The sequence below is a fragment of the Amblyomma mixtum genome, chromosome 5, assembly GCF_055824585.1.
Source record: "Amblyomma mixtum isolate Tamu chromosome 5, ASM5582458v1, whole genome shotgun sequence".
Classification (NCBI taxonomy): Eukaryota; Metazoa; Arthropoda; class Arachnida; order Ixodida; family Ixodidae; genus Amblyomma; species Amblyomma mixtum.
Window position 1 is genome coordinate 7,578,612 of NC_143016.1, and position 15,214 is coordinate 7,593,825.

Genomic DNA, 15,214 nt, shown 5'->3' on the forward strand with positions numbered 1-15,214 from the left:
GATTAGAATTCGATCGAAAGAGCACACCGGAATGCCTACACCTCTACAGCCGTTACCACCGTAGCAGTTGCTGCCAGCCTACCTTTTGCCGTACCACAAACCGCAGGTCCGTACACGCGGCCACCGCGCCCCCACTGCCAATTCCACGCCATTCGGGATTTACCAGAACACTGGCGTCCTCCGAAAGCACAAAGCACAGCAGCTAGACAATTCTATTGAAATAAACCTTTATTCGATACTTTTATTTCGCTAAGGCAGATCAGATCTTCACCATGTTCACCTTGTCCGGCTGGAGTCCAGGGGGAGGGGGCACCTGCGAGAACGCACGCACAGCGAACCCAACCCCTTCGAGCACGTACCAACTCATGGACAGCTTTATCTAATCACTGCAACAAAGTTGGAACTAGCAAAGCTGCCATTTAATTTGGTTCCGTACCCGTTGCCCAGTGTAACAACACGTATCGCGACGAGCAAAATTCTGTACAATGTTCGGTGTAACAGCACAACTTTCACTCACCCATTCTCGCACCTCTCCTTTCACCCACACTTTCATACGTCCTCAGCCACACACTTGCATACTTCCAATCGCCCATCCACGCAGTTTTCTTTTCTGAAATTGTCGCCCCGTGTCAATGTCGAGAAAGAAAAACCCGACATCAGAACCTAACCAGCAATTTACTTCCATTCGGTACAGATACAAAGCATCACTACAGTGACAACGCAATTAAAGCGCAACCCCTAAGGCCCTGACAAGTTACGTCAAAGGGAGTGGAAAGAGTGGGACGGGGCTAAGAAGTGACTTACCATCCACAGCTGAGACTGGTAGAGCTTGCAGCAAGTCGGAACGAAAAACCGCAATGGCACGAGACGCGAAAAAAAAGCGCGTGATGACTGCAGGCTGGATGTCATCCTCGCAGGGCCGCCGCGGTGGCTTAGTGGCTATGGTGCTCGGCTGCTGGCCCGAAAGACGCGGGTTCGATCCCGGCCGCGGCGGTTGAATTTCTTTGGAGGAGAAATTCGAGGCCCGTGTACTGTGCGATGTCAGTGCACGTTAAAGAACCCCAGGTGGTCGAAATTTCCGGAGCCCTCCACTACGGCGTCCCTCATAGCCCGAGTCGCTTTGGGTCGACGTTAAACCCCATAAAACCAAACCAAACCATCATCCTCGCAGTGGCCAGGCAGCACGAGGTGGTCTGAAGATCTTCCGAAGGTCCAAAAAAATCCCCAATCCACTTGGAAACTCGCACCGCGAAAGCGCCGAAGATAAAAATGACACAAGAGACGGGACAATTGACTGGGCGTCTTCTGAGAAGCCTCCGGGGTCGAGGCAGCGAGGGAAGATGATTTTACTTAGTCGATTGTACAAAGCAGGGCGATACAGAGAAAACAGCACAGCTCTTACATAACCCTGACAAGTTAACCATTAACGCATTGAACGGTGGTCTCAGGTGGAGAACAAATCTCCATGTAACATGCCTGAAAGGCAGAACCAGAGACCAGCGTTGGAATAGAGCCCGATGCAACCGTAGCACCCGCACTAACCCGGCGTTGCAGCCGAAGCTGAACCCCGAGCACGACGGGGGCTAGGGCTGTCGTGGGGCAAGAGAAGGGGATAGGAGAGAGTACGGGGAGGGGGTAACGTACCATGAGACGGCGTTGACTGCTGCTTGTCCGGATGATAATTGGACGGGCCGGCGATGGCAGGAACACCAGAAGTGTCCATGAACATCATCATGGCGCCAGATGCGGCGTCCCCGGACGACGCAGCGGCAGGAGGGGCGGCAACGACAGGCGATATCGCCTGCTCGTCATAGGGCATTAAACTAAAAGGCGACGGCTTGATATCCACTGAAAACAAAACAGCAACGGTGGCTTAGGCTTCATGACTGAACACAGACGTATTACAACTTACCTTGACTCGAGATGGAGATGTCTGAAGGCAATGAGGCTTGAACAGGAACAAGTGCTGAGTTGTCTGCTGATGTGGACCCTGTGTGATGTGACTGCTGTGACTCGTTCCCTAGTGCTTGCGATGATGAGGCGACGTCCGCGAACACAGGTACCTACGAAAGGGCAAGCAACCATAAGCACTAGAAATAAAAACACGCAACTTTACGGAGAACGGAGTCCACCGCACAGACTCTTAAAAGGAGCAAAACAGCAAGGGAGCACCTACGTTCTCCGTCGTAATAGACTGTTCCATAAGGTTCGAAGGCTCCACCTCAAAGTCTGCATCGTCGCCCTCCCCCACGTCGTCACCAACCGAGTCCTGAGTATGCTGCGATGTGGTCATAGAGTTTGTGGCCTTGGCGCTGGAACCGAGAAGTGCGCCTGAAGGCACGGCCGTTGAATACACCGCCACAGTGGAAGAAGTCCGACTCGAAGGAGACTCGGCCGGAAGGGCGGGCACGCGGTCGCTAGACAAACTACCGTCCTCAATAATTTCGGGACTCTCCGGCCCCTTGATGCGCGTTGCCGGCGGCGCATCTTCGGAGTCGCTGGGTGACCGCCGCCGCGGTCGGCCTCTTTTAAGTTTACTACTTAGCGGCGGAGATTCGGTACGAGGAGTGCCCACAGGTTTAGCGTCCGCACCGTCTACACTTACGAGCGCGCCTTGCTTGTTCTCACCGGTGACTTCGCCAAGACCTTTCACCTTCAACGTTTCCGCGGTCTTGAGTAACGCGGTCAGCTGGTCTTGCGATACGTTGACCTCGCCGCGGTACATGAACTCGACAATCGCTTTCAGGTCCATGTAGCGCATGTCCTTCATTATCACAATGGGGTGCTGGCTGGGGTTCTCGACGAACAGCGTTTGAAAGAAAGGGCTGCAAGCGGACAGGACAATCTTGTGAGCTTTCAGAGATAAACCCTCGCACGCTAGGGTCACATCCACCAACGCTTCGTTTGATAACAGCTGCTCGAACACGACCAGCATGTTCGACTGGTGGTTGTTCCACTTGAGGCAGAACTGTTGAGACCCCATCTCGGCTCGTGGTCGTCGCCGCGGCTGCAAAAAAAAAAAAAAAGTCACTGCAAATTCGCGAACGCATTGGAAGTAAACAGCAATCCAACATGGCGCATGTTGAAGAAAAAATGGATGCTACACGCCATAAAAAAACTAATGCACCAGAACGCAACCTGAGCCCTCTCCTACACAGCCTATGTAGCTACTGGACGCCGGTGGCAGGCAGCGCGAGCGGTCGCACGCCACGTCGGCTCTACCAATGATCGCTGTTATTTGCGGTCCTCAACTCTTTCCCGTAGAAAGCTTGGCACCATCGTCTCCGGCAACCTAAGCGGCATCCGTGGACACCACATTTGCCAAGGTGCGCTGAATTTTGTTCCATTTTCAGTGCTTTGAAGACCTCGCCCCATCTCTGCGGCGCTAAGCCTGACGGTGGCAAGGCCTGCGCCGGCAGCGTTCGGGGTTTCCTCTGGGATTCCTCGGCAATGGCGGTCCAAGGCCAAGTCACCGGATACGATCCTACCTCCATAGGGATCGTTAACATGGAAACCGTTCAACATGAAGAGCCTCTTCCCAGCGAGGAGGAATACCTCCAAGACATGGTCCGCGTATGGCGCGGACGCAGGAAGACTAAGGCCTCCAGGGACGCCAACACGGACGCCGGCCAGCAACGGGTGGCGGGACGCTCTGCACATGTGCAGGGCGAGAACGCTCAACATGCAGCTGTGCAACAAGCAAAACAGCCCCGGTGGCGGCCGCAACACACGCCCCGCATCGGGAAAGACGAAATCATTGTGGTGCTTAAGCCACGAGAAACCATCGACCTGAAGGCCACCTTGGGTCCCGGACAAGCCGGCGCTGCCGTTCGCAGCATCCTCGGGGACGCCGCAAGTGTGGGGCTTGCAGTGTGGCCCGTGTGGGAGCAAAATGTGCTCGTGTGCACACTGAAATCAGTGGAAGCTGCGGAGAAGCTGCTCCGGGACGTCATGCTGCCGGTCGGAGGCCGCACGCTGCTATTCCGGGGCCACCCTAAGCTCTCCGGCGAATTCTGCAAGGGCGTCATCACCGTCTCCGCGGACGAGACATCTGAGACTGTCAAGAAAAAACTCAGTGAGGACCCCAACGTACTATCCGTGCGCAAACTGGGCAAAACGCAGGTTGCTGTGGTCACCTTTGTGGGGACAAGGGTGCCGCGGACCGTGCTTTATAGTTGCGAGCGTCTCCCCGTCCGCTTCTATAAGAAAACAATCCCTGCCTGCCCTCGCTGTGGCACGGTGGGGCATCGGGCCGACGCCTGCCCGCGGCCGCAGCCTGGACGCTGTGAACGCTGCGGGGCTCAGGTTGCTGCTGCTCCTGACGGTGGCCCAGCTGAACATCAATGCTCCCCGTGCTGCCTCATCTGCGGAGGCAGCCATCCCACCGGAGCGCCTGGCTGCGCGGGCAAGTACCGCAAGGTCGTCAAGCCGGGACGCCCACACACCCCAAAGCAGAAGCAGACGCCGGGACCCAAAAAGGCCCAGACGCCCACGGCCGGACCCAAGCAGGCCCCGGGGCCCAAGCCCGAACCCAAGAAGGCCCAGTCCGGGCCGCCAAAATTTGTGAAGTCCGGGAACCCGACGAGGCCACCGGTCCTGAAAGCCGAGGATTTCCCACCTCTGGTACCGCGCCAAAATCAGGTGAGCAGTTGGAGTGGGTTAGTCTCTGGGCCCACCCCCCCTCCCTCCCCCACCGAATCCGCCCTACAGCGGCAGGTAGAGGAGCTCAGGCGCCAAAATCAAATTCTCGCCCGTAAAATTCAAGAATTAGAAGCTAAGCAGGCCGGGCAGTCCGAGCCCATGCAGAACGCTGAGCCCGAGGATAGTGATGGCGGATCCTCAGTATCATCTTGCCTAACTAGCGTCTCGCGGCAAACCGCGGACACGGTGGTCGATTCGGCCCCCGCGGACGCCGGCCGCTTCGAGGCCCTGGAGCGTAAAGCCGAGCAGTTGGAGGAGCGGGTGGCAGCGCTCCCGAACCAAATTATGATTGCGGTCCGCGAGTCCTTTCAGGACATGTTCAGTTCCGCATTTGCTACAATGCTTCCCGACATTGCGGCCCAGGTGACTGACTCTGTCCTTAAGGCGGTGCAGCCCTGGGTCAGCTCCCAAATAAAAAATTATCTCTCCTGCGACTCCCCGCAGCTAAAACGTAAAATAGCTCCTCGACAGGCAGCGGAAGAAAGCGGTTCCGGGCCGATAGCCGCGGCGTTGATGCAACCCCTACCTGGGGCTGCGCCGGCCTCCGAACCGAGTGGCTACCCAGCACTGTAAAATAAAAACATCAATATGGCTGGCAAACCTTCTCAGAAAGCTAAAAAATTAGACCAATTCGAAATCATTCAATGGAACTGCAGGGGTTTCAGAGCCTGCAAAAAACGGTCACATCTCCAGCTCTACCTGCAGTCCCTTGGTGACATGCCGGCGCTTCTTGCTTTGCAAGAGCCCGGCAATGATGCTAAATTCTCTGGGTATAGCTCGTTTCAGGGGGGCCCCTCGACCTGCATCCTGGTGCATAAAGCATACACCGCGATTCAGGTCGATCTTGATCTGGAGACTGAGCAAGAATACACCATGGTGAGGGTTCTGCCTCTCAGGCGCCGCGACCCGTCAATACATATGCTTAATGTGTATTGCCCCCCGCATAAGCCGCGTGTTACTTTCAGCGAAATTTTCTATCGTGCTCTCAAGTCGGCTGACAATGAACCCCTGGTGATCATTGGGGATTTCAACGCACCCAGTCTACATTGGGGCTATCACTTCGAGAAATCCAGGGGACGCAAGCTGGCGGAGCTCATCTCCACCCTTCGTCTTACGTTGCTCACGGATCCGTCTTGCCCCACACGTGTGGGCAACTCGGTCACCCGTGACACGTGTCCTGACTTATCTCTGGTTAGGAACACTACAAACGCCACATGGGAGAACCTGGGGGATACCCTGGGCAGCAACCACTGCCTTCTCCGCATCACGCTTTTGGCGAAGGCAGCCCGTAAAAAATGGGGCCAGGCGAAAATAACCAATTGGCACCAATTTCGAATTCAGGACGTCCCTCCGGTACTATTCTCTGACGGCTATGCGGAGTGGGCAACACAGGTCACCAACATACAGAAACAACACAGGCAAACACTTCACACCACCGACGAGATCCCCGCAGTGGACAATCACCTCCTGCATCTGTGGGAGGCGCGCCGGAGCTTAACAAAACGATGGAAGAAACACAAGACGAATCGCAAGCTTAGAGCTCGTATTGCACAACTTACGGAGCAGGCTGCGGCATATGCCGCCCAGCTCACAGACACCAATTGGATAGAACGCTGCAACTCGGCAGCGCGTCAGATGAGCTTGTGGGTTTCTAAGTGGACACAGGCCACCACCCACCGCGGGTTCGAGCTTCGCGCGAGCCAAGGGCCCCGATCAGCCGTCACCACACACACACTGGGACACCGCTGCAGCGCACTCAACCTCCGCTGGGAGGAGAGCGATTCGCCGCAAAGAAATAGGCCTCCAAGTTCACAAAGCAGACGTTTATTCACGTCGTCCTTCAGCAGATACACACACACTCAATCGTCACCCCGTCCCGGGGGCGCGCGAGGAGCAAGGCTCCGCTGCGCGCACGAAGCGACTCGAGCAATGCGTGCCGCTAGCACGCCGCTGCAGGAGAATGTCCCCGCGGCAGTGCTGTGATCTCTCTCTCGTGTCGACCGTTGGGCCGGTTGCGAGAGAGAGTGGGCAATCAACGCAAGGTACGCCTGTCGGAGGTCGCTGGACCCCGCTGGACAGGCTCGAGCCGCTGCAGGTCAGAGGACACGTGCGGGCGAGCTCGAGTAAGCACTGGTCCGAACGGCAATGGCCGGCACGGACAAACAGTAACGTACGCACCTTACGCTGTCTCGGAGGGATCTCTCTCTCGCTGGGCCCCGCTCGGACGGTCGCGGGGTGCGCGGCCGCCCAAAGCGGGTCCCAAATTCCCGCCAAAAGGCGCCAATGGCAAAGGCCCTTGGGGAGCCGGGGCGGAGCTGTGGCTAAATGACAGTGATTAGTCACCCAGCCGCCTCTCCACCGCCTGAGGCGGGAGCAAGGGAAAGAGGAGAAACAACGCGGGAGGCCGGCTAGCCGCGCAAAGGCGACGGCGGAAAGCCAGGATTCCCACATCCCCCTCTCCTTAAATGCCCTCCTACCCATCGGCAAAGCACGCGGCCAAAATAAAGAAATCAATACACAAAAAAAAATAAGCTACACTTCAGTTCCAAAATAAAGAAATGAATACACAAAAAAAACTAGATACACTTCAGTTCCAGCCACAACAACGTAAGAAAAAAACAACACAAACAAAGGAAAACAAGGCAAACAACACTTGCATACGCTTCAGTAAATCAAAACAGCTTGCAGATAATATACACGGTACCCAAGAAGATGTGAATACAACTGTACAGCTATGTGACAGGTGGATGTCAGCCTCAAAGTTCGATGGCGCGGCCCAGTGGGCCGGTCGGCGACTCACCGCTCGCAGACTTGAAGTTGAACGGGTTGGGAGGGCCGACGACTGATGGCGGTCTTCTTTCCGTTGATGACGACGGGGCCGCGGCAGAGCACTGACCTCGCGCCCTTGGACACGACATCACGTTCGGGCACAAGACAGTTAGTGCACCCACTTCACGCCGGCTGAAACGGGCGAGGACGTTCGGCGGCGTCCTGATGTGTAACCTTGGCCACAGCGAGGGGTCCTTCTCATCCTCGCGCTCACGCAGAAGAACGCAACGGCACAACTCACAGGCGTCGCCTTGGCTCATGGTTACGCGCGCACACAGCCACAGCCACAAACACGCATACACCGGCACGTGCGCGGACGCTGGTCGGCGACAACGACCCCCCCATCAGAAGCGTCCAGAGGCGCCGCGGCGAGGGTCAAAGGGTGCACTTTCCGCCCCCCATCGCCCCAAACGCCCCCCCAACTTCCCCTCCATACGGGCCGCACAAAACCCGCACCGCGACACACGGCTCCTTAACGAGCCCACCACCCACAGTCGGGCCGGAAATGAGAAGAGGCGCGCCGTACAAACGACACCTAATCCAATCTATTCCTTCTAGAAGATAAGAGCAAACACGAGCGGGCTGAAGTTTGCCTATGTACATCTGGGTACGTTAGAACAAAAACAGACGAGCAAGCGGGAAACGAAAGTGGCTAGAAACTGACTCAAGCAAACAAATAAATAAACTGATAAACACACAAGGCTGGAGCTGAGCATGCCGCAAAAAAAAAATAATAATAACACACCGTGCTTCGCCTGGGTAGGGCCTGACGAGAAAGCTCGCCAGCTAGCTGAGGCTGCGTGCCTTCGGTTGCGGAAAAGTCCGCCGTCCGGCATCAATCACACCGGTGACCGTCGCCTCAGATTGTACCAGTACTCCGTACGCTTGCGTTCCGCAGCACCAGCTGTGCCTTTGCGCTTGCCTTTGATACCAATGGGTATCGGCGCAAGCTCGTCAGACCGTGACGCGTAGGCCTTCAGGTCTATGAACCCCTGCTTGCTCCTGGGGAAAGGCCCCATCAAATCGCAGGTGGCCATCTGCCACGGACGCACACTGTCAATCGGTTTCATCATTCCAGGCGGCTTGCCGCCCCGTGACTTCACCGCATGACAGACATGGCAGGAACGGCAATAGCGGAAAATGTCACGCTTCATGCCGGGCCACGTCACCGAATGACTCAGTTTTGCAAAAACTTTGGAGCCACTCAGATGACCGGCCAGTGGCTCGTCATTAGAGAATCGCAAAAGTGCGCCTCTTAGACTTTTGGGGATAACCACCTAGAACGGGTCGATGGACTCGTCATCGGTGGCTATGTACTTCAGCACGAGCCCGTCATTGTCCAGCAAATATGAATCCCCGGGGTTCGCCGCGACACACGCTGGCTTCTGCCCGCCTGCGCCCGCTACAATACAAGTAGCGTCACGGCGCTCCGTCACCCTGAGACCGTCGCTCACCTCGCGACAAAAGGGGTCATTTTGCTGGGCTTTCAGTAGCTCTTTAGGGCTGAAAACGATTCCAGTCATCCCAGAGGGGAGCCTGGTCTCGTCCCCACTCAGGTTTGCAGCCAAAATTTCCGTTCGCGTCGGCACTTCCGAGGCGCTCACGAAGAGCTTTGCCTCTCGTCCGCTTTGCGAAGCGCTGCTTGCCTGGTTAGCGGAATGGGTTAACCCGTTTGCGGGCTTCCCCTCCTTGCCGCCCGGCGGCTCGTCCGCTGTTTCGCCCCCTCCGCCTACAGGCGTCAAGGCGCCGCTGGGGAGTGGGGCACGGGATAGCGCGTCAGCTACCACGTTCGTGCTCCCCTTTCGATACTGCACGGAAAAGTCGTAATGCTGTATCAGGAGAGCCCAGCGCACCAGCCGACCCGCAGGCTCGCGGAGCCGCATCAGCCAACTGAGCGCACTGTGGTCTGTCTGCACCACGAATAGCGTTCTATCAAGGTAGACGTCGAATTTGCGCAGTGCAAACACGATGGCGAGGCACTCCTTCTCGGTCACGGAATAATTCCTCTCCGAGGGCAGCAAGGAGCGGCTGGCAAAGGCCAGCGGTTGCAGCACGCCATCGAATTCCTGTAGGAGAACTGCTCCTAAACCCAGATCGCTCGCGTCAGTCTGGACTACGAACTGTCTGGTCAGGTCGGGTAGCCTGAGCTGCGCTGTCTCGGCAATGGCACTAGACAGGAGGCGAAAGGATCGCTCTTGCTCGGGCTCCCATCGCCACGCGGCAGTCTTTCCCAAGAGCTCGGTCAAGGGTGCCTGCACGCGGGCACAGGACGATAATAGTGGCCATTCCCACACCACGGCGCAGGCCGCGTACATCCTTGGGCGCGGGAAATTCGAGTATGGCTCGAAGTTTCTCCGCATCTGGCTCAATGGAGCCCCGGCCTCAGCGACTGCGCCCCGGCCTCAGTGGAGGCTTGGACGGGCTGCACGAACGAGGGAGGCAAGGCTCCTAGTTCGATGAGCGGCGCGGCTTCCACAGGGAACCGGGCCAGCGCCTCGCCGTTCCCAGAGCAGAATTGACTGCTCGCAGGGCACGGCTGCTGCTGTTCGAAACTGCCGGTTGCGGCAGCGTGACACGAACTGCTTTCGCACTGGGCGGAAAGCATGCACAGCTGAGGCATGTGACCAGCGGATGCACCGCAGGGTGCTCCCGATACAGCTCCAATGGGAGCCGCGTGGTCGACATTTTGGGTTGTGCCGCCGTAAACCCCAATAGGGGCCGCGGCCAACCACGGTGTCTAGCTATTCGAAGGAACAGCAGCCAGCGGATCAAACGACGCTAAAACTCCGTAGGGAGCCGACATGTAGCTGCCGAGTGCCCCGCTGGGGGTAGACATGGTGCGCAAGCGTGATCGGCAAGGCGACCTGCTCGGCTGTGCCATCAAAGGCGTAAGCGCCAATGACTTAGCACGTTGGGCGCCAGTTGTGGGTTTCTAAGTGGACACAGGCCACCACCCACCGCGGGTTCGAGCTTCGCGCGAGTCAAGGGCCCCGATCAGCCGTCACCACACACACACTGGGACACCGCTGCAGCGCACTCAACCTCCGCTGGGAGGAGAGCGATTCGCCGCAAAGAAATAGGCCTCCAAGTTCACAAAGCAGACGTTTATTCACGTCGTCCTTCAGCAGATACACACACACTCAATCGTCACCCCGTCCCGGGGGCGCGCGAGGAGCAAGGCTCCGCTGCGCGCACGAAGCGACTCGAGCAATGCGTGCCGCTAGCACGCCGCTGCAGGAGAATGTCCCCGCGGCAGTGCTGTGATCTCTCTCTCGTGTCGACCGTTGGGCCGGTTGCGAGAGAGAGTGGGCAATCAACGCAAGGTACGCCTGTCGGAGGTCGCTGGACCCCGCTGGACAGGCTCGAGCCGCTGCAGGTCAGAGGACACGTGCGGGCGAGCTCGAGTAAGCACTGGTCCGAACGGCAATGGCCGGCACGGACAAACAGTAACGTACGCACCTTACGCTGTCTCGGAGGAATCTCTCTCTCGCTGGGCCCCGCTCGGACGGTCGCGGGGTGCGCGGCCGCCCAAAGCGGGTCCCAAATTCCCGCCAAAAGGCGCCAATGGCAAAGGCCCTTGGGGAGCCGGGGCGGAGCTGTGGCTAAATGACAGTGATTAGTCACCCAGCCGCCTCTCCACCGCCTGAGGCGGGAGCAAGGGAAAGAGGAGAAACAACGCGGGAGGCCGGCTAGCCGCGCAAAGGCGACGGCGGAAAGCCAGGATTCCCACAAGCTCGAAGGGGACTTGGCGTCTCTTGCGCAGCCTCATCGACCCTTCTCAAACGAAAGGGGAGACGCAAAAACAGCTCCGGCGGGCTCTGCACGGGTACCAAGGTACGACGGCGCAACTTGCGGACACTTTGTGCGACAGGTATCTCTGCCGCACAAACGACCCGGTTGGGCCCGAGTACACGTACTCCGGCAAGCCAAATCAGGATTTAGACGCCCCTTTTGAGTTGCATGACCTTAAGGCGGCCCTGGCTAAAATGCGCCGAGGTGGGGCACCGGGTCGGGATCGCATAACAGTGAAACTGTTGGCGAACCTCTCCGACTGTGCATATCTCCATTTGCTACAATACATAAATCAGATCTGGGATGGGTGTCCGCTCCCACTCGAATGGAAAACATCCCTTGTAACGTTCATCCCCAAAGCAGGTAAAGCCGTGACTACGGACAACTTGAGACCCATCTCATTAACCTCGTGTGTGGGAAAGCTCATGGAGACGATGGTTCGGGATCGCCTCTCTCCATACATGGAGGGTAAGGGCCTCTTTGCAGACACTATGTTCGGGTTCCGCCCGCACATGTCTGCACAGGATGTCCTACTCCAACTACACAGGGACATAATACGACCCACAGCCATGCAACAAAACGACAAGGCCATTCTCGCCCTCGATCTTAAGGGGGCGTTTGACAATGTTAAACATGCCACCATACTCTCTAACTTGAACACCACTAACTGCGGGGCGAAGGTCTTCGCCTATGTCAGAGACTTCCTCTCTGCGCGTCAGGCACTCCTCCGGATCGAGGACGAGGAGTACGGCCCGTACTCTATGGGTACACGAGGTACACCATAGGTGGCGGTGTTATCACCGCTCCTTTTCAACATCGCCATGATGCACCTGCCCGGCCGACTGGCTCAGGTAGATGGCATAAAACACGCACTCTACGCGGACGACATTACAATCTGGACCACCGAGGGGAGCCTTGGGGAGATAGAGGACCGCCTTCAGCAGGCCGCCACCATAGTCGAAGCATATGCTGCCGACTGTGGTCTCCAATGTGCTCCCGCCAAATCAGAGCTTCTCCACGTCAGGACAAACCACAAGGACAACACGTCTCTACACATATCTCTGTCAGGCGGTCCCATCAGAGAAGTGGCGGAGCTCCGGATCCTGGGTCTGTTCATCAATAACAAACTTAGGCCGGACTCTACTATAGCGAAACTCAAGAGCATAGGTGAACAGGTAGGGCGCATGATCCGCCGTGTTTCCAACAAGCGGGGTGGTCTGCGGGGCAGGGACGCGCTACGGCTCGCCTATGCCTTCGTGACCAGCCGGATCCTCTACGCCGTGCCGTACCTACGCACCACCAAACAACAAGACGAGCGCATTGACGCCATCATCAGGAAGGCAACAAAGCGAGCACTGGACCTTCCGGTGGCTACCTCCAAAGCCAAACTGAAGGCGTTGGGAGTGGTAAACTCCTATCAGGAGTTGCGGGAGGCCCACCTCGTGAACCAATATACGCGGCTATCGCAGACGGTGCCTGGGCGCCGCCTGCTAAACCGCTTACACATCCAACACACATGCATACCAGAGGGGACGGAGAACATCCCGGTGCTGTGGCGCCACATGCTCTTGGTCGCTCCGCTCCCGCGTAACATGGACATGGCTTCACATGAAGGCAGACGACAAGCGCGGGTTCGCACGCTTGAGAGGCAATATGGGTATAAAGAGGGCGTCTATTACGTGGACATCACAGGGCCGTCGCCCGCAGGATTCTTCACGGCTGCCGTAGTCCACCGGGGAATGAATGTCGATGGGCTATCTTTTCGGGCCCCAAATTCAACACGAGCGGAGGAAGTCGCAATAGCTCTCGCTGCCGCCGATCCAAAATCGAAAACGGTTATTACAGACTCTCGCCGGGCCTGTGAACATTATCTTGCAGGCGAAATATCACCTCTGGCCTCGCAAATTCTAAGACGCGCTCTCGCCGATCCAACTCGCACAAAAGTGATCTGGGCTCCTGGCCACCAGGGTCTACGAGGCAATGAGGCCGCTGATGCGGCCGCCCGAGCGCTCACACACCGGGCTCCTCATCCTAGCTCTCATGGCTCAGAAGCTCATAAACCGCTTCTGCGGTTCCGCGAAATCCTAATTTATTATTGCGACAGCCACCGTCTCTACCCGGCACCCGCCAAGGGGCTGAGTAAGGCGGAGGAGCGAACTCTGCGGCGCCTGCAGACAGGAACCCTTCTCTGTCCTGCAATAGCAAAACACTTCGATCCGAACACAGATGGGCGCTGCCCGCACTGTGGAGAGATCTGCGATATCTTTCACATGGTGTGGGCATGTACTCAGAATCCTCACCTTCCCCCCTCCCCCACCCCCACCCGAGAGGCATGGGAGACTGCCCTCCTCAACTGCTCCACACTGGAGTCCCAAAGGGCTCTGGTCAAGCGGGCGCGAGACGGGGCCTCGTCATGCGGTGTCCCGGACTAAGGATGCCGACCATGCAGCAGGGTTATTTATTTTTTTTTTAACCCTCAAGCTCTCTTGATTAAAGTTTTTCACCACCACCACATGTAGCTACTGAAGTCGTTAACAAAGAAAAAATCCAAACAAGCACTGCTTGAACGTTAAGAAATCAACCACATGACAATATTTGACAACTCAAAATCTCGTCGTTAACAAAGAAAAATATCGGACTAGCACTGAACATTGAGAAGTCAGCCACAAGCCAATATTTGTCAGAATTCCTAAATCTCCCTCGTATTAACGTATTACACCAGTCCTAAGTTAACGGCCCTCACCAATGTAAGTACTGTCACATAGTAGTACACATACCTATACAGGACTAGTCATTCACGTTGCAGCGGCTCACCGCAGGCGCGGCCGTCCTACTCGCGTCCTCGTCTCTCACTGACGGCCGCAACGAACATCGTCCCGCACTGACGAAAACGATGCCACGGGGTCTCCTACTGTGCGGCCAAGCGCCAATAGAAAGCCGCCGTTCGTTTCCCGCGCTTTGACAACCAATGGCAGCGCACAACGTCGACGCAGGCTCCGGGTGCTGAGATGCGGAGGGAGGAAGAACGGATGAGCGAGAAGCGCGGGAAAATGGCCGACGAGGCAGCCGTTGGTCGAATTTTCAAACATGGCGGACGCGGCATGACAAAAAAAAAAAAAAAAAAGCGAGCAATATTTAGATAAAGTGACGCGCTAAATTAGCCATCTGGATGACTGAATCCCAGACGTTACGGCAATATCATGTACGAGGCATCTTATTAATCAACAGAGGGCGCAGGGCACCGTTCGTTGGTATTTGTGGAAGTGGCCCAAAATAGAGGCGATTTCAGTTGGCGGTAGTCCGGCATGCAGGGAGAAGACGAGGCGCCATGTTGGAAATTCGTTCATTATCCAGTGCACGTAACAGGGCCGTTGGGAAGGCTGGTTCTGGCATTTTATCGCTTTTAATACGTTTTATAGGGTTACTTCAAACTGTTGGCGGTCTCTCCTGATACTCCGAATGACATAAATATGAATGACACGACTTTTGACCAATTTCTTTTTGTTCGTATTAACAGCGCGGAATTTTGCTCGAATGAGCACAAATGCGTTCTCACAGCCTCGCTTCTCTGCTTTGAGCAGCACAAGCAATTAAATAGCTCTCTGCTGTGCAATTAATTCTTGCCGCAAAATTACGGGATTATTTTGTCGTCTAAACAAACGACCGATTACACAAGCGCTTTCGTTGAAATTACTGCCTTGAGCAGATTTTACAATGCGCTTTCTCAGAAACAAAGCTGCTTATCAGCACGAAATTTCGAGTGGACGCATGACCCGTGCCAGTTCGCAGACAGCCGCAGATGTATGCATGTTGTTTATTTTATCATTCTGAGAAATTTCCCTGCGATACAAATGTTTGCTTTGTAATGACTTCGGTGTATGCATGATGGTCG

The 15,214-nt window shown here is 56.3% G+C and overlaps 1 protein-coding gene across 1 annotated transcript; it reads right to left on the minus strand.

The window, feature by feature from the left end:
- Positions 1-1,147: 1,147 nt before the first annotated feature.
- Positions 1,148-14,243, minus strand: LOC149341244 (uncharacterized). Its single transcript, XM_089543219.1, has 4 exons — positions 14,100-14,243; positions 2,177-3,007; positions 1,913-2,063; positions 1,148-1,848 (listed from the first exon to the last, which is right to left on the minus strand). Exons 2-4 carry the CDS (start codon positions 2,981-2,983, stop codon positions 1,538-1,540), a joined length of 1,269 nt encoding a protein of 422 aa, XP_089399345.1. The 5' UTR covers positions 2,984-3,007; positions 14,100-14,243; the 3' UTR covers positions 1,148-1,537.
- Positions 14,244-15,214: the final 971 nt, after the last annotated feature.